The following is a 19,415-nucleotide window of genomic DNA, read 5'->3' as shown; positions in this document are numbered from 1 at the left end:
TTTCTCAAATATGAATTAATATTCTCAAAACAACAGGTGCAAACCCCCAGACCACACTTGTTCAAAACAGATTTGAATTTCTTATTTCTTCCAGTAAATTAATAAAAGTACAGTTGTCAACAGTTTGCACAATTACCAACTGACAGTATCTTGCTGATCAAAACTGATTACATTACTTCTCAGTCAAATAGTTGTACCATTCAACTGTCAAATGTGTCACGCATGGCATATAAAGCTATAGATATATAGCAATAGATATAGATATAGATATAGATCTGTTGTCCCTTTTTTGTGTGGTCTGAGGTGATGTGTGTTCAGATATTCATGATGTACTAAATCTATAAAGATCCTGTTAGATCTCATAGGGCCTCCCATGAGAGTTTATGGCTGGGTAACATTTCACTGTATCCCTTTAACTGAATTACACTGGTTAGTTCCCCTAAACTGAATATAATTCTACCTACAGGAGCTTATCTACTCATTTTATACGTAATAATCATTCCCCCCTGGGCTTGTAGTTATGCTGTAATATCTGAGTAGCATCCAGTATTTAGTGTAGCTCTTTTTGTCATGATATGCTACGTGGTGAATTAATACTCTCTTATTAATTTCCTAAGCTTGACTGAGCTGAAAGTGAATTAACCTCCACACTGGTCAGTCATTCAGCCATGTGGATTTATGGGCAGGGAGTGAAGTGAGGTGAAACACAAAGGCACCCAATTAAAATCCCTGCAGCCAAATGGAGAGGGGATGAAAAGTTACCAATTAAAAAGCAGGCGTTTACACAGCGCTGAATAAATAACTGCTACACTTCATTGGCCGAGTTGCTGAGTTTAATTGCCTCTGAGGTAATAATGATAGATTATAACACAGTGATGAATATGTGATTTAACACACTTAACCTTTCTATTAGTATAACAGGCTGCAGAGCGAAACAGCAGCGAGGTCAGTGTACCAAATGAAAAGAAGATTCATTTAATGACATAAAGGAAAAATTTGGAAACAAAAAAAAAAAATAGCATTTTCTTCCCCTGCATGCACAGACTACTGTATCATGCAGCCAGGCCATTTATTCTATGCAATACTGGCTCACACCACTTCAGGGAGCCACTGAGTTGAAAATTATCTGATGGGTGGAGGTGGCCAGAGGTCACACCAATAGGTCAATGGATCAGTTTCATAATATATAATAATAAATAAACTCTGTTAGTCTAATGAGTCTAATGATGAAGATGTATGAAATAATGAGAAATTACTATTACCAGTAACAGTTGAAAGGCTCGGAAGAGATAGTTTTGTTGCCTATTTTTAGGGAAAAAAATAGCAGAGATTTAGTATCTTTAAATCTCATTTGAATGTTTTTAATAGAAACGATGAAGAAATCAATTATCCTTCACACCTTTAAACTGTAGCCTATGAAACATTAGGTTGTTTGTGTGTGTTTTTTGGTGCATAATTCTGTATAAGATATTATCAATTTAATATGGTTTTGTTGTAATTATTTTATCTTGTTTTGTGGCTCATGTTTTGGATTTTATTTACTTTGTCAATCACTTATTTTATTGCAGTGCATTTTTTACCTTAAAAAGGTGCTGTACAAAAAAAAGCTTTTATTATAATCATTATCATCATAATAATAATCATTATTATTATCTATTGTCAGCATTTAATTTGTTTTTAAATCAAACCAAATTAAATGAAAGTGGATTTTAATTTAGCCTGTTTTTTTTAAATGTTTGTGCTCGGTGATGGCTTTAAGTTCAAGAAAAAAAATCGGATATCGCACAATCAAATTTATCAGACCATGCTAATCACTGAATATATCAATCAAACATTATATTAAACTACATAACTGTAACAAATGTATTCGTAAGCCTGTTTTTGTTAAGAATCCGGTCCAAGTCTGGATGTACGATCTGTATTATCACATTTTTATCCTCTTGCAACTCAAACATCCTTGCGAAGCAGTAAACTTTCCGAAGAGTCCCTGAACGCCTCGTTGCCTGGTAACGGCGCGGTTCGTTTCCTCACTTCAGTCAACTTTCTCTGAAACAATGCCCAAAAAGAAGGACAAGAAAAGCGGCGAAAAACAAGATGAAGCCAAAAAAACACAGAAAAAGGAAAGTCCAGCTGCTCCTGCAGATAAAACCGGGTCTGGCGATAAAGAGAAGGATTTATATTTGACTCAAATACGATTTCTGAACGAGCAGGTGGAGAGGTGAGGCTGTTTCACACCACAAAAAGTGCTTTAGCTGTTCCCAAAATAAGTCAGTTTAAGTTCATTTAACGTTAATTTCACATCATTTTAGTGGTAATGTGTTCGTGTTGGTAAATGCTTTGTCTTTCATATAACTTTGTTCACACTTGTTCTTCAAACTTGGATTAAAAGAAAATCACTTCAAAGCATTTTAGCTGAGTGTTGTAATGTAGCCTAAAGTTATGCTGTGTTAGCCTGTCATTTGTTAGCTTATAATGACTTTGAAAATAACTTATTTAAAAGTGTAAATACACCGATCTAGCCAAAAAACACACTCAAATGACATTATATATAACTAAGCACATTTAAATACAGTTTTGAGGAACTTGTGCTTTACTAAGTATTTCCATTTTATGTTGTGTTGCTTTAGACTAACAAAATTTACCTTTCAAATGCAAATATTGTTCCTTTTTCTCCACTTTATTTATTCAAAACCTTATTGGTTATTTTTCAGATTAGGATTTAAAAAAAAAAAACAAAAACGCCATCACTATTTCATTAAAATTAGTAAAGAGTAATACCACAGAAATATAAATACTGTGCTACAAGTAAAAGTCCTGAATATATATATGTACATAGGTAGAACAAATGAAATGTGAAGAACAAATGGGGTAGAGGTGGCCACTTGTATGACTACGGCGCTATTTCCCCTTCTGGTATACAAACAAACAAACAAAAATCACATAAAAAAAATAGCAGTGTAAAAATAAATACAGTATTTTCCTCTGAACTGTCGTGAAGTAGAAATAGAAAGTGTCAGCAATAATACCCAAGTAAAAGTACCTCAAAATTGTACTTAAGCTCAGTAACTGAATAGATGTATTTAGTTGTTTCCAACACTGCAAGAATCATTTATGATTATGTTCTTAACATTTAGGCCTGCATGACCCTCTTCCTCCTCCAGATATCAGCTGAAATGTGACCAACTGGAGAGGCAGAGGAAGGATTTAAACTCTCAGTACAGTTCACTGGAGAAGGAGAAGAAGGACATTGTTGATTATCTGAAACGCTCCCTGCTGGAAAGGGAGGATGAGGTGAACGAGCTAACGGAGGAGCTGGAGAGTCATCGGCAGGCTGCTGATAAGGACAGAGACGCTCTGCAGCTGCAGCACAGTCAGCTGAGACAAGAGCTTCAAGACCGGATCGAAGAAGTCAACGCAGAAAACACAACACTTGGTGAGACTGAAAATCTCTGTAGGTTAAAACAGGGATGAGTTCATCTCTTACTGTTTAAGGTCCTACAAACATATAGTTTTGAAATGGTCCTGTGGTTTCACTTTTTTTCACAATAAATGTTATACTTAATCATTTCACTGAGAAAATACTGGTATTTCAGGAAAAATATTCCACCCTGGTGTCTGGCTGAACAGTTCAGCAGCCTCGGCACTGCAGTCAACACAATTCAGATGCAGAGACAAACTTACTGGTCTGGTTGGAGCTCAGTGAGTGTCACCGTTTCAGGTTTAATTTTTCACTCTCTCCACCTTTAAGCGGCCAGGCTGGCTGGTCTGGAGGAGTTTCAGAAGCAGAAGGAGCAGCTGATGTCCGACATGGAGTCGCTGAGGAAACAGCTGGCCAGTCAGGAGGAGGAACACAAAGCTGCCCTCCACAGCCTGGAGATGAAAGCACTGCTGGAGAAGAAGAGGTGGAGAACACTGATTTACTGACGCTATCACATGTGCCATTACAGCCAACATTATAGCATATCATAGCTATGAAAAAATACACAAGTGTTTAACAGTTTTCACAAACCTTTAATATAATTTTATATACTATGGCTACATATTTTAAGATCCTTTTATTAGTTTTTAAAGCTCCTAATGGTTTTGGTCCCAGTTATTTGTTATGTGTGTTTGTGCACTTTGTGTAACAGTTTTCCTCATATGAAAAGTGCTATACAATTAAAGTCTGATTGATTCATTAATTGGCTGATTGATTTTTACCTCAAAGGTTGGAAAAGGAGATGGAGAGCCACGTGGCGGCCATGGCAGCAGAGGTGCAGCACCTGGTGGACCAGAAGGTCCCAGAGACGACCAGGTCGGCCCTCCAGGAAAACAAAGAGGTTAAGACCCAGATCAGCCAGCTGGCGGAGCAGACTCAGGTACTGATGGAGGAGAACTCTGCGCTGCGGAGCCGCAAGAGTCGGCTCAGTGTGGATGTGGACATCCTGGAGCAAATGCTCAGCGAGACGTCCCGCAAGAGCTGCGTCCGCAAGAAGGTAAGAGGAACAGAAATTACTGTTGGGGCTCAAAGTAGGATCAGATCCTCTGGGTGTTGCAGTTTTAGAATACAAATGAAGTTTACATACCTGATATCTTCTGTCCATCAGGTGGTGGAGCAGCTCACAGAAAAGTGTCAGCAGCTGCAGGCGGAGCTGAAAGACTGCAGGCAAGAACTGGAACAGCTTCAGACCAAACACACAGCAGTCCTGGCCGAGATGGAGGCACACAGGTCAAAGTTCATCTCCTCTGTCCAAATACCTAACTGACTCTGATGCTTCCTCAAAGGTCAAAACTAAAGACAGGGTTCACGATGCTCACAAATATCCAAAATATAAATTTCTGGACAAATCAAAACAAAACTCAGTTGTACACACAAAGAAAAGATGAGAACATACAGAATCACTCTTAAAAGGACTAATTGGTCTTTAATGGATGCAGCTGACTGAAGCTCCGCCCACTGAAACACAAGCAGGTGGCACTGAAACATCTTAACCAAAGACAGGAATTTAGGTTAAGTTTTGGCCTTTTTAACAGTAAGCATGGACAAAGAAATGCAGACTTCAATAGTAATTAAAGGTGATGGTTAGATAATATTTAAAAGGATCTTTGGTTAAAGATTATACTGTTTTCAGGTTGAACCTTATATATGGGTCTCTACTAGAATACATTTACACACGTTCACAAAAAACTACTGGAACATATTCACCTTTTGTATGAAATGCTCTGTTTAGTGGACGTCTTTTTAAGCCCAGTCTGCTGTGATTGGTCTGTGTTTCCAGGCCTCCCACACACGTCTTTTCTGCATTTTAACTCCTCATGCATAGTGAGTACAGCCTCACTGTCGGTGTTGCGTCTTTATAGACAGGACCGGGTCTCGCTGTCTGAGCAGTGCAGTAATAACAGAGCTGAGCTGAGCCGGTTGGAGGCGGAGCTGCAGGAGGAGAGGAGGAGGAGGAGCAAGATGAAGAGCATCATGCAGGAGGCAGCTGTCACTCTCAGAGAAGCCCTGATGGTAAAACAAACAAAAAAAAATTGTAGTTTAAAACATGAGGACACAAATATGTTCAAGCCAACTGAGGCCTAATTTGCTAAATTTTCTTTTTCTTTTTTTTTTTGCTTCCTGCAGGACGCATCGACAGATCAGGACTCAGAGGTGGACTCCGTGGTCCAGTGGAAGAGGCTGATGGAGAAGCTGCTGGTGGTCTTGGACCGGCCCCAACTCACCAAGTCCACTGCTGAGAAGGACCGGCTGGATGAGCCGCAGACCTCTGACCCTGCAGCAGACAGGTAACTGGATATTATCTGTCAGTGTTTGTACTGACCACAATATTTTAGCTTTTTTTTGCTCTTTAATGTGCATCATGCCCCACATTGGGAGACTATAGCATCCATCAGCTACATACAGAAAAACTCTGTGACTTTAATGTGCTTGATGGCATGTTTAAGTGTACATTTTTGGCAGAAGTTTTGATAATCCAATCACAACAAAGAATTGATTGAAAGAAAAGATTCAGCAGAGTGAAACCAAACTCCTATTTTTGTGTCTTTACAGAGAATTAATCCTGAATCCAAGTTTGAGTTTCCAGTTTGAGTTGGCTCGTTACAGACCCGGCGATCTCGGCTTTGTCCCTCGTCCCTCAGTGAAACACAAACGCACGCTCTCAGGGAGGACGGGAGCAGCTGGGACCAGCAGCACTAATCTGTCTCTGCACAGGTTTGTATGGACATCAGAATCACTGTACATGGTCTAAAGTGGACAGTTGTGAGAGTGGAAGTCCTGTTTCAGTTTCCTTTATCAGCGCAGTTGACTTAAAAGCAAAATTGTCTTGTTTTTCAGGTGGAAAAACAACAACTCTTATATTAAATTTAGGATTCCTTTCACAAATAATTTATTTTAGGCAAAAATTACTTAAAACTCACTTATCTTATTTTAAATTTATTGAAGTTGCCATATTGATATTTAAGAAATTCCATTAGTTTTTTTTTTTTAAACTGAGTTTTCACACATTTTGAAAGGAGAGATGTCACTTAAATTTAAGATTATTATATTAGTTTTGTTGGAAATTATCTTTTTAGTATAACTAAATTTGTTCAGTACACTTATTTACTGTTGTTCTTTCCATCCTCTCAGGAAGCCGTCCAGTCAGAAAACAGCCAGCTTTATTAACTGATCTGATTCGGCTGTCGGACTTTTGACCTCCAGAAACTTCCCTAAACCGAGATAGCAGCAGCAAAACTAACTTCATATTCATGTTAGAGAAAACACTTCATATCTCCAAATTAGAGAGTCTACTCCGTGGATATTTTGACCTTCGAGTGCCCAAAATGTATGTTTTTTTGTGTTATAAATGTCTTTGTTGAAGGGCTAAAAGTTTCAAATAATCATGAATGCTTGAATTTAATGCAGCAGTCGACCAAGAGGAGAAAATTTCAAGAATCAATTTGGCAAACAACAAAATTATACAGCATGCACCATTACAGTAAAATCATGACTATTTTCACTGAAACTGTGATTGTGATAAAACTCACAGTTATAGTGGGAATGGTAATCTTTACATCTTATTCTCACTGAAAAAAAAGATGATATTTTTGCTGCCGTCTGTACCAACAAGCATGTTCCCTTACAGCTGGAAAATGATTTGTAGGCTGAGGCGTCTCTGTAATACCACAATGCTTCAGTTATAATGGTATGTTGTCACACATAGTAGATTAATAAAAAAATGCAGCTCCTGTGATTTGGATTTTGCACTTGGCCATACAGCAATTTCTATAAAATATGCTTTTCTTTTCACCATCCATTAAGTGTAATTGTTTTTTTTTGCAACACTTTTGTACAGTTATGGTTACAGACTCTCTCCTCCTCCCATCACTATTTGAGTGTATTTTGATTGTAATATGTTTGCCAAAAATAGAGTCAAAACACACAATAAACAAAGTTAAAGGTGAATATGACAATAATATCATAATAATGATATAATTATTGGCATGATAATGATATCATGCCAAATAATGATATCATACCAAATAATTAATAAAGATTTGTGGGTCATCAATGAAAATGAGACACAGACCCATAATCTTTAATCGATGTTTATTGTTATATGGCGAAGTCTCAGGCACTTCAATTCTCACGGGAGGATGAAAGTCAGTACCTGGATGACCACTAGAGGAGGACAGACAGCTTTATATTACACATGAGAGACAGACAGAAAGACAAAAAAAGGAGAACTAAACTCTAAAGACCACCGTATGTACAATGAAATACATATATCTGCATTAAAAACTATACTTTGATAAATATATAACTTCATGGGTCGTAGTAAGCAGTTATAGGAAATATTCAAAATACTGTGATTCTTCTTTTTAAATAGATACAAAGGATTTGTATAAAAGTACAATTTTTCTCCAGTCTAGGTCTATTCGTTGATGCGTTCATCCACGTGAGTTGTACATGTACTGCGGAGAGCTAGGCGCACATGTGTGAGGCCGGGATGTCGAGGCGAGCAATATATACAGGAAATACTTCCTCTAACATGCGGGTGGATTATTCTCCATCTGTCTGCTCAAAAAAAAAAAAAAAAAAAATTTCACAAATGTTTTGGTGCTCTTGAATGATCAACATTGAGCTTTAGAAATAAAAAAAGTCAAATTAAAACAAAAAGAAGAGAAAAACAAAACAACAGAGAAAGGAGGGGAATAAAATGGCATTTAGTAGCTGAATTTGTGTCCGTGTTGGTTTGCTGATTATTTCAGCCAGGATCTGACGGGACTCGAGGCACCAGCTGGTTACATTCATATTCAAAGGGCACTTTGGGCTCGTCACTGTGCACATAAATAAAAATATTTCCAGAAATCTCATTGGTTGGTTGGTGATTAAGTCCCTCATCCAGCTGTGGGTAAGGCATCGTTCAGCGTGAACCAATAGCAGCGCAGGGTTTGTAGGGAGAGGCGGGGCCTTTAATCAAACATGCCCCTCCGAGTGGGACTTGGTGACGTCTTTCTGCCGAGTCGAGGAGTCCCCTACAATATAAATGTGTGAATGGTTAATGTGACAGTCGACACGTAAACAGACCTGAAATTAAAAACAGTGGGGAGTGACAAGGACGTACAGGTGACTGAGCTTTGGAGAAGTTTACGTGTGCGTAAAGCAACACGGCGATGTCCTTGTGTCCTGCTTCCAGAGCGATGGACAGGGCGTTACTCTCATCCTGAGGAGAAGACGACAAAGATGAAAAATACAAGAAGAAGAAACGCAGAATAACAGAACAGTTTGAGAAACTGGGGAAAAAATCAGCTACCTGATGAGATTAACTTGAAAAATGAAAACCCAGTTTTGCTGTCTAACATGAAATACGGTTGATTAAACAAGTCATAATAAAAGTTAAGAGGTTTGAGGGCACTTAAAGGCAGATTAATTAAAACAGACACAATTTGGACAGTTGATAAAATAGTAAAGGGCGATTACATAGATTACAGACAGATTACATCAACAGACTAATTAAATATTAAAACATAATCATAACGATGACTGAATATAAGACTTTAAGAGGAAAACAGGAAAAATATGTCTAGCTGCTGTTCAGGCAAAGTAACAACTACAATAAAAAATTCAACAAGAATCCACATAAACGTCCACAAATGTTCAAACAATAGCATAAACTTCAAAATTATTAAAATAATTAATTGAAAAGCTGCAAAACTTCAGATTTGAAAAGCTGCAAATGTTAAATGTTTTTGCATAACAAAATAAGAAATGATTAGCAAAATAGTTGCCTGTTCATTTTATGTCAGTCAAGTAACTGATGAACAGACTAATCACTTTGGCTGTACTTGTATGAACTGTCGAGTAGTGTAATCAAACATATTTATGGCCTCTTTGTATTATTCTAAACAAAATCTTAATTTGTTAAGTTACTAAAAGATGTTCAATTATTGTAGTGGAATAAAAGTACAATTTTCCCTCTGAAATGTGGTGGAATAGAAATATTAAAATCAAAATGCTCAAGTACAAGTACCTCAAACTTGTACTTAAGTAGTTGAGTAAATGTATTTGGTTACTCACGCTGTCGCTCAGCGTGGCGTCGCAGCCGGGTTGAGCCAGCAGCAGTTTGACGATCTCCACGTGTCCGTGTTCGCTGGCGCACATCAGCGCCGTGGAGCCCTCGTCGTCCTGGATGTTGACGTCGGCCCCGTGAGCCAGCAGGGCCCGAACCATGTCCATCCTGCCGTGACTGACCGCCAGCATCAGCCCCGTCTGACCCGCCTGAAACAGGAACAACAGCATTCAAATCATCAATGAAAACAATTACAATCTCTAAATCTTCATGAAATATCTTAAAATATCTTTGTTTGATCTTCTTCTTTTTGCACATCTGAAGATCAGAATCAGTCACCTCCTTTTAGAAAGATTTTTGCATATGCTACTTCACTACTGTATTTCCAATATTTTTTATCTGTTTTATATTGTTACCATGGTAATTTTAAATTACTGTTTTGATATTTTATTCTATTTCATTTTTTATTATTAATATTATTATTATTATTATTATTATTTGTCTAATTCAGTTGCCTCACTGTAGAATTATATATATACAGTAACTGTGTGACTGTATTAGCGCTGGGCGATATGACTTAAAAAAAAATACTTCTAGGCTATATCACAATACATGATATATATATCTTGATGTTTTGAAATTTCTTGTGAACTACTGTAGAATATACAATCATATAAAATATGCAATATGTAATATTATGTAATAAAGCAAATTTAATAAATTAAATTAAATTCTGCAGACAGAACTTAAATACAAACAAAAGGTGTGTTCAGTTGTACATCTCATGATGTCTGCGAAACTGTTCAAATTTCAAATAATACGTCCTTTTACCACTTGGTGTCACCAAAGTGCAATTTTTACCCACATCATGTTACACATCCCCATCAGAACTTAAACTTTCTCCTAAAATCTTTTGCAGTTAAGGCTTTAAAATGAGGCTCATGCACATTATCTGTTTTGTGTTTCGGATTTATTTAACATCTTTAATAAAGCCGGGACATCAGCTGATTCCTGCGTCTCCTTGGCTTTAAGCAGCTTAATTTGGATGCTCGATTTGTCTTCTTCATTTCTATGCTCACTGAAACCTGAACTGTGTGTTTTAGCCCTGCCGCTGACCTCTGACCTCTCAGTCACTGACCTGGCTGGCTCGAGCGTTGACGTCGCCCTTGCTGAAAAGCTCCTCCACAATTCGCATGTCCTTAGGCGTCTCCACTGCGGCCAGCGCTGCCAGCATGATGGGTGTGTATCCTGCCTTGTTCTGCTGGTTCACATTACACACATCTGAAAAACACACACACACACACACACACACACACACACACACACACATAGACAGAGAACACACACACACACACACACACACACACGTTAAAGCACTCTGCAGCAGCTGAAGGGACACTTGTTCAGTGCGGGTGGTCCCAAAGTGTGCTGCGACTCTGTCTGTGATTGACTCGTCTCTGCCCGTCACTCAACAACACAGTAATGTACGAGGACGTGCGTCAGGCTGGTGACTTCTCGTGGGACCATGATGCTTTGTGTGGACCCTAAAGAACTCGTCCTTGGAAAAAGAGACGGGACATTCGATGGGAGGTGAGGCGGGTCTGAGGGAGGCTGTCCTGCCCACTGAGGGGAGGAGAGGTCTGAGGAACTGGCAGGACAAAGACTACAATGGGGACAGGGGGGTGGACTCGCTGTTATAGAGCACAAGGACACAAAAGGCAGCGGAGACAAAAGGCTTTTAGAGCAGCGAGTGGCCGGGACCTCATCACACTCTATTGAGCCTCAGAGGGGTCGCTGCGAGGCAGTGGAGGAGGAAGTACTCAGTTCTTTCACTTAAGTACTAATACCACCTGTAACAACACTGATACAAGAAAAAGTGCAATAAAAATGTTACTTAAGTAAAAAAAATCTTCTTACAAGGAATACTAAATGATATTTGTGTATCAACAGAACTTTTTACACACAGATTGTGTGATAGTGCTCCTACTACGTCCCTTCTTTATGCATCCTTTGCATTTTTACACAGAACCAATCAATGGTAGCATCATGTTTCTCCAGTGTGTGATTTTAGACAGCATGCCGGCATTGCAGAGTCAAAAGAAGCATGACATTTAACACAACAGCGCCGGCCTCTACTGTAGCAAATAACATATACATCATCAGCGCTTTCTAAACGATAACAACAGCACCAGAGGCTCAAAATGATTGTATTTTGAGAAAAAATATTGTACGTCAGTCACAATCACGAGAACTAACAGGTTAAATTTATAACTTTAGTAAACAAGTATTTTTAACAACTGTGTCAGTTTTTTTTCCAGTGTGCTGACGTAGTGTATGAGTGGATCGATGAATTACAAGACAGCCAACTAAAAGCCTTTTGATACTTTAAATTAAAATCTTTAAGGGCATAGCTCTAGCTAATTAAATAAATACATAACATTAAATAACATCACTTATTGTAAGTGTCACAATGGCCAAATTATTGTATAGTATTGCAATTGTGGAATTAATATTTGTATATCCTCCAGAAGGCAAAATTATCATAAAAATACAATTAATATCGTACATATGGCAACACTGAATGGCACAACATGGCAAAAACAAGTTTACTGTCTCTGTTTTATGGTCGCTGATCTGGTCATCGACTCAGAGGGTAAGGAGCTCCCACTATTTTCACCAATTTGAGGACATTTTGGGACACTTCTTTTTAAATTTGCTGCTGACGCAGAAAAAAACTGAAAATTCTTGATGAGTTGACTAGAAGAGGACCACATTTAATAACAGCAAAACTATATCAAAAAATCCATTTACAGACTCTCGCACAAGTTGTGCAGTATATTGCAAGTCTCATTTATCCAGTCGTATCCTCAGCACTTCCCAAAAAGACTTATCTTTGCTCTCTTCAAGGCCAGAGTCCACTGACAAAAAATGTAATTTTACCGCTGAACACAGGAGCTGATCTACTGCTGCATCGATCGACATTTGATTTTGATTTCTGTATTTTAAAGTCTTAGTATGGACTGACCGAATGTCATACAGTAACACAAAAAACCATACCAAAAATATGCTACAATTAAGCTGTGAACTCAACACAAGCAAACTGTTTTACAATCTGCCATCATGCTAACGTGCTGCTCAGCTTATCTCAGTTTTACAGCATCATCCAGCTGCTCTCACCTGCATCCAGCAGCTTCTTCACCACCTGGAAGTTGGAGTGCGACACGCTGTAGTGCAGCGCCGTGTTGCCGTTGCCATCAGCCATGTTGACGATGTGGCGCAGCACTGCCGGCGAGATGCCCCCGAACGCCCCGAGGTAGTCCTCCACCATGGCCGCCACCGCCGCCTTCTGGCTGGACACACGAAACCATTCGTGCTGCACCGTGTTCAGACAGGCTCTCTGAGGAGGCGAAGGGGGACTCGTTAGTGATTAAACACAGTGTGTGTGCCGTGTTGTTGACTTCTGTTGTATTAAACAGAAACAGTGGTGCACGCACTGCAAGCTGCTAAAAATGGTGTATTTGGATTAAAAGTTAAACCAAGTCTGAGTGTTAAAACAGTGTTATAACACCAGCAGTTTACCCTTCTCTTGATAGTTATGTGCTTTATAATTAATTTTATGGCATTTTAGGGTAAAAAAGGAAACAAGTGAAAGCATTTTGCATAACACAGCATAGAATTATGAAATCTAGAGAATCAAGAAAATTTAAAGTTCCAGCACAAACCCGGATGCTCAGGTTCACCCTTATTTATAGTTACAAAAGAGGAAGAGAATCATGCATTTCACATATCACTTCATCAGATTTGCCCTGTGTTTAACCAGCATCAGCTGTTCCATTAAAATCATCATGTGCTCACCAGCAGAGGATGAGAGAGGTGTGTGCGTTAGATTAAAACACTGGTATTAAGAGTGCAACATGTGAGAATCAACATTTCAAATTACATTGATCTTTTTTTGTTGAATATTGTTAACTGTAATCCCGCAGCTTCAAATAATATAAAACACAACAGATTACTATATCAAGTACATCTGAGTATGACAACAAAAAAATCAACAAAAAAAACTCACCAAATCTTTACTGCTCACAGCTTTTGGGTCACTGAGGTGAGTTTTGAGAACGTTGCTCGCAGCCAGCATCTTCTCACTCAGCTCGTACCTTTGGGGACAATCACACATTATTGCTTTAACATTCATATAATTGTTCCATAGGACAAAACATAACTACATTCATATAGTTGCAGCTGTTTTATATGATTGCGTCGCATTATTTGCATTTTTTTAGATGTTGATTGTATAAATAATCAAATATTTATCATTATTATTATTCAGCGAGTTACGTGCTGTGTCTGAGGTGAGACTGGAGAGACATCTCCAGCTTTATTGGATAATACAGGTTTGACTCTTTTCTACTAATGATCTTAGCTTCAGCTCATCATAAATGTTATGAAATTAAGTTATTTTTATCTATTTGTTTTATTATTATTATTATTTCCTATGTATACAGTGTATCGCTTATTGTGGTGTCACTGCTGCTTTCAAATCTTTCTGTGATTGCTGTAGTTGATTGATTTCCGTTATTGCATTTATATGTATTTCAGTCTCTTTTGGGGGGGTCAATACTTGTCTTTAACCCACCTCTCTCTCATCTCCTGCTTCTCTGAACTTTCCTCTTCGTCCTTCTTTTTCACGTCCTCGGCTCCCTCGGGCTGAAACTCCTCCCTGGTGCTCTTTCCCTCCACGTTCTTAAATTCCTCCTCCTTTCCTCCGAACTCCTTCTCCTCCTCCTCTTCGTCCGACCCTGAAGAGCTGCTGTCCTCTGAGCTGGAGTCGTCGCTCGATGTCGTCTCATAGCTGCTTCGCCACGAGGGGGCGACAGAAGCACAGGATGTAAGGACTCAGGTGAGCACAAAAACCCCTCAGTTATCATGATGATATTAAGCCTTTGAAACCTGGACAGAATAGTTTGATTTCTTTCAAAAGCATGGGAAGAAGGCAATGAGCACGCTAGGAAAAAATACGCTATCTGGACATCTTTTACTAGCTCAAAAAAAAATTAAAAAAGAAAAAAAATCTACTAATTTCTTGCAATTTGTGTTTCTCATTGCCATTTTTTCCATGTTTTTTGGAAGAAATCAAATCAAATTTGCTCAGGGTTCGAAGTCCTAACACCGATCCAGGTTTTAAAGGGTTAACAGCACCATGTGGATGTTAACAAGTCAAAGTTTAAGAGGAAAAAACATCGACACAAAGACCTTATAAATGTAAAACGACAGCACCTTTAACCTCTCTGGAAACTTAAAAACACAAAATCACCATGTTAAAAACATCTAACAGGCCTGTTAAAATGCTCAGTGAAAGATAATCTACTCAAAAATTTATGACAGCGAGTAAGTCATATATTTTTTTGACTCACCCTCCGTTCACCCCGACAAACTGCAGGTTTTTCTTGGTGCCGTTGGAGTCGGGTCGGCCATCTTTCTTCTTCATGATGGATTTCAGGGCGCTCGGGCTGCACGGCTGACCTGAAGAGGAGAAAAGTGAACACAGCAGGATGATATTTAGACAAGCAGATCACACTGTAGTCGATCACAAAGTGCACACAACTTAGTGAAAGAGACACGACACGGCCTTCCTTGGCTTCCATATCTTTCCTGCAGTTTTATCCTTCTAAAATCTCCTTTCCTGCAACTTCAAAAGTCTCCTGCAGTTAACAACAGCACTACATAACTAACAAGTCCGGTCAGTTCATTTACAAGCAGCCCGATAACGCCTGAGTGAGCCACTAAAGGTTCTCTGACATGATCGAGAGCTTTGGCAGAGAGCAAAGTAGCCATTAAGTGTCCGTCTCACGCTCTTTCCAAAGCACTCCGTCAGCGTGGAGCTGCAAGTTGCCCCGAAGCCTGAAAGTATCTCAGTCATTTTAAACACAGGCCTCCGAAAACCAAAATACCAGCACAGAGCCAGAAACACTCAGCACATCTGCCAAGACTTGCCCGGATTCGAGGGGCCTCTTTCACTGCTCCGGGGGACAGCCGAGTGTGTGCGTGGGAGAGTGTGCGTTCGTGTATCAACACGCATGCAGTTGCATATGTCTACAGTGGCGTGTGCACGCTCAGTAGCAACGGAGTCATTCGGCACGTTTCCCATGTTTTGACAGGTGGGAGCGTGACGAGGGATCCAGGCTGATGATGTTTGCAGCCATGTTTTTACCTGTTGCCTGGTTTACGGCGGTAGAACATAACGAGTACATTTACTCAAGTACTGCACCTAAGTACAGTTTTGAGGTCCTTGTATTTTACTTGAGTACTTCCACTTTACTTTCTACTTAGACTTCTCTACATCTTGGAAACAAATATTATCTACATTATGCACTACATTTATTTGATAACTTTGTTTTCTTGCAGATTTTGATTATTTATATTTATTACAGACTGCAGAATTTTTTAGGTGGTACCTTGGTACTTGTCCGTATTTGTTTTTTATCTTGTGTGTGTGTGTGTGTGTGTGTGTGTGTGTGTGTGTGTGTGTGTGTGTGTATTTCCCTTTTTAAAATAATTCTGTTTCCCCTCTCTAAATTTGGATGCTTTTGCAGCTCTGTTAACACAGCGCAGGCGGAGCTCGTCATGAGTCCTTTTTCCCCCTCAGCAGCCGTTGGGGTGGATAATTGACCTGTCAATCTGGTCAGAGCTGATCAGATCAGATCGATGGAAGAGAGGAGCAGCTGCTGCAGAAACGAACATTTTGACCCAGTGCAATTAATGGTTAAATTTCAATTTCACTGTGCTTGGTGTACTGCTGCTCCATCAGTGCCCAGAGTACGCTCTATGCACCAAGAGTGAGGCGAAATCAATAAACGAATGGTATTTATATTCCAACAGCCCTCCTCCATGAACTTTCTAGCTCCACAAACATAAAATCAATACGTGGCAGCAGATGTTTTAGTTGTGGCAAGCCGCCACAAATAAATCAACGTGTGGGAAACCCTGGATTGCACTTTATTTTTAGTTTTTTTGATAAAAAATAGCTCCACCTTTACCAGCTGCAGCATTATTGATAAGCACATTAATGCATAAGTTTAATAACATAATATATATCATTCTGAAATGGACCACTCTGCATAAGGAGTTCTTTCACCTTTACTACTTTAATATATTTTAATGCTAATTATAAAGAGTTCACAGTAATTTCATACTTTTACTTTTACTTATTTTGAACCCAAGACTTTTATTTGTTAAAGAGTATTTCAAAATGGATCTGCATTTGTATAGTGCTTTTCTAGTTTTTCAACCACTCAAAGCTCTTTCACACTACGAGTCACATTCACCGAGTCACACACACACACTCACACACTGGTGACTGAGGCTACTGTACAAGGTGCCGCACACTGATGAAACAGCCATCAGGAGCAATTTGTGGTTCAGGACCTTACCTAAGCACACTTCGACATGTTGACTGGAGAAACTGAATTAAACCGCCATCCTGCCCATTAAAGAACGACTGGACGCTGTACTATTGCTACTTTTACTTAAATCAAAGACCTGAATACTTCTTCAATCACTGCTGGTTTGTACACAAAGTATGTCTCAAACCAATAAGGACATTTTTCTTCACCAGACGTATTTTAGGCCTTTTTAGATATAAATAACCAGGAAAATATGCAGCTATTTCTAAACCAACTGTAATATTATCAAACTCACCACCAAGCCCATTTTTCTGTTTAAAGAATGCATTTTTAGCGAGCTAACCAAAACCTCACAATCTGGTCAGATAACTATCACTGTCCTTCTTGAAAAATACGCCGCACACTAATAACAACCTCCACAGCTCTGGTTTTCATTTGTACAGCAACACACTGGATTTCAAAATAAAACAATTACCAGTTTTTGCAATAACGCCGCAGTATCTTAAACACACCGACAAAACTAACAGAGGATTCCCATCTGGTCAAAAAGTCGTACCATGTAGTGCTGTGGACATCTGCAGGTCCATACGGCTCTTCTGCTCAGCTGCACTGATCTGCTGCTGCTGCTGCTGCTGCTGCTGCTGCTGCTGCTGCTGCGCAGGTGTGTTGGCAGGTTTATCTGCAGCCGTCAGGCCCGCAGAGGTCTTCTCAATGTGTGACCGAAGCTGCTGACTGCTCTCTGAGAAAGAAAAGAGACCAAAGTCAGTATTCAAATGCAGCAGCAGAACAGGACTGAAAGTCTAATGTCATTAAAAAAGGTTCTCTGAGGAGTTTCAGTTGCTGCATAGAAATGGTATTATAAGCAGGACCCTGCATTGTGTGAAACTTTTATGAGGAAATATATAAGAAGTGTAACGAATATAAATATGTTTGTCAAGTCTTAATGACAGTTTGCTTGAAACGTCACTTTGGTGCATTCAATTAGTGATAACTGGAGCCATGTAGTGTGCACCTGTAGTGTACGAGCCATTTTTTGCCTTTTTACTTTTCACTCATATTTGGTTCAGCAACTGCTCCAAGTTTGGACTCCTAAACTTTTGCTTCTTATATACAGACGCACACACGCACGCAAACACGCACGCACATGCAATTAGGAGCAACTATTTCCACTTTTCCTTTAACTTTCTTATGACATAAAACTCCTCAAAAAATACAAACAAAAAAGTATTAAAAAAGTATCTTAAGGTATCTTACCAGATATATTCTAATGATAAGGTGGTTGCTGTAAGTTTAATTCTGTTTTATCCAAATAATGCTCAATTAAGTGACAATAAAATTCAACTACAACCAGCTGAATGCTTAAAAAAAGAAAAAATTTCACATTTGCTCTTACACAGAAATACAACTCCAACCATCAGCGTCTTCAGTGGTGGAAGTATTCAGACCCCTTAATTAACCCTCTGACACCTGGAGCAACATCTCTTTTCTGTGCTGCTTTCAGATGCCTTTCACAGGTATTTCACCCTTTGAACCTGAGCAAAAAACATTTGGAAAAAAAGGCAATGAGGAAAAAAAGTTCCATCAATTGCAAGAAATTGGTAGATTTAAAATTAAAAACTTAAAAATTACGTTTTTAAAGCTACAAAAAAAGGTAGGGAAAATTATTTATAGTTAGAATAAATACATATTTAAAATTATGTAACAGAATTATAATATTTTAAAGCATTTGTAATTTTCTTTTCTTTAAAAAAAACAACATTATTCTCAGGTAATTTTCGTGTACTTTTTAAAATTTCTTACAAATTTGGAATCATTTCTCCTTCGTTGCTCATTGTCTTCTTCCATTATTTTTTTAAGAGAAATAAAGTAAATTTTCTCAGGTTTAAAGGGGTTAAGTAAAAGTACTAATACCACATTGTGAAAATACTCTGCTGCAAGTAAAAGTCCTGCATTCAAAACTTTAGGTAAAAGTATGTATCTACTAAGTTTGCTTAAAGTACAAAAAGTAAAAGTACTCATTGTGCAGCAAAATGTTCTCTATTTAATACTTTTGGATTAAAATTACAGCTGCACAAGTGTGTTTGTTACATTTTACTGCTGAAGATGTTTCAGGTGGTGCTTTATAAACTGTAAAGTAGTTTGATCTACAATACTGCATCATATTTTACTACAGAGGAGCACTTGAACAAATGTACTGAGCTGAATTCCACCACTGACCTCCAACCACATTTTTAACATAATCTTCTTGTGTTCAGCGCTGTGATGAAACCGACATCATTTACTAGAGCAGGAACTGCGTCTGGTTTGTAAGTCCACATTCCAACAGAGGCCAGAAACTGAGCAGAAACGAGCTCGCACACAACACAAGACAATCGGCCAGCGTTCATGTGCCAGCCGGCATGAATGCATGTTATGTAACTCAGAAGGAGCCATGAATCAGCATCAACAGCGAGGTGTTAGTGAAGGCAGCAGCGGCCCCGCA

The 19,415-nt window shown here is 38.8% G+C and overlaps 3 protein-coding genes across 7 annotated transcripts in view; 1 reads left to right on the top strand and 2 right to left on the bottom strand.

Moving 5' to 3' along the window:
- Nucleotides 1-3,801, bottom strand: part of dmrt1 (doublesex and mab-3 related transcription factor 1) — a 34,570-nt gene extending 30,769 nt beyond the window's left edge. For both annotated transcript variants that reach the window (XM_042488673.1, XM_042488674.1), the window contains exon 1: nt 3,682-3,801. The gene's annotated coding sequence lies outside the window, so the exon portion shown is untranslated. The remainder of the gene's footprint in view (nt 1-3,681) is intronic.
- On the top strand, nt 2,055-7,230 carry LOC121944775 (cilia- and flagella-associated protein 157-like). The gene is made up of 9 exons (XM_042488670.1): nt 2,055-2,218; nt 3,162-3,433; nt 3,749-3,902; nt 4,208-4,475; nt 4,587-4,708; nt 5,341-5,491; nt 5,606-5,766; nt 6,032-6,193; nt 6,611-7,230. The coding sequence occupies exons 1-9, from the start codon at nt 2,055-2,057 to the stop codon at nt 6,648-6,650; spliced, it is 1,494 nt and encodes a 497-aa protein (XP_042344604.1). The 3' UTR covers nt 6,651-7,230.
- Nucleotides 7,231-7,553: 323 nt separating this feature from the next.
- Nucleotides 7,554-19,415, bottom strand: part of kank1a (KN motif and ankyrin repeat domains 1a) — a 67,633-nt gene continuing 55,771 nt past the window's right edge. For 3 of the 4 annotated variants that reach the window (XM_042488666.1, XM_042488668.1, XM_042488667.1), the window contains exons 4-12: nt 17,490-17,672; nt 14,945-15,053; nt 14,167-14,385; nt 13,600-13,687; nt 12,711-12,930; nt 10,672-10,814; nt 9,542-9,742; nt 8,589-8,687; nt 7,554-8,499 (exon numbers count right to left, since the gene is read on the bottom strand). In XM_042488666.1, the coding sequence (XP_042344600.1) occupies nt 8,437-8,499; nt 8,589-8,687; nt 9,542-9,742; nt 10,672-10,814; nt 12,711-12,930; nt 13,600-13,687; nt 14,167-14,385; nt 14,945-15,053; nt 17,490-17,672 (1,325 nt within the window). In that variant the 3' untranslated portion in view covers nt 7,554-8,436. The remainder of the gene's footprint in view (nt 8,500-8,588; nt 8,688-9,541; nt 9,743-10,671; nt 10,815-12,710; nt 12,931-13,599; nt 13,688-14,166; nt 14,386-14,944; nt 15,054-17,489; nt 17,673-19,415) is intronic. The other variant, XM_042488669.1, reaches the window with a different exon arrangement.

Source organism: Plectropomus leopardus, chromosome 6 (genome assembly GCF_008729295.1).
Source record: "Plectropomus leopardus isolate mb chromosome 6, YSFRI_Pleo_2.0, whole genome shotgun sequence".
NCBI lineage: Eukaryota > Metazoa > Chordata > Actinopteri > Perciformes > Serranidae > Plectropomus > Plectropomus leopardus.
The sequence above is the reverse complement of the archived record's forward strand: the minus strand, read 5'-3'. Positions and strand labels throughout refer to the sequence as shown.

Bases quoted from the DNA above. Each gene is read 5' to 3' on its own strand.
- LOC121944775 (XM_042488670.1), top strand. From the start codon at position 2,055: ATGCCCAAAAAGAAGGACAAGAAAAGCGGCGAAAAACAAGATGAAGCC. The intron at 5,767-6,031 runs GTAACTGGATAT...GTGTCTTTACAG, and splicing joins TCTGACCCTGCAGCAGACAG to AGAATTAATCCTGAATCCAA. The intron at 6,194-6,610 runs GTTTGTATGGAC...CCATCCTCTCAG, and splicing joins ACTAATCTGTCTCTGCACAG to GAAGCCGTCCAGTCAGAAAA.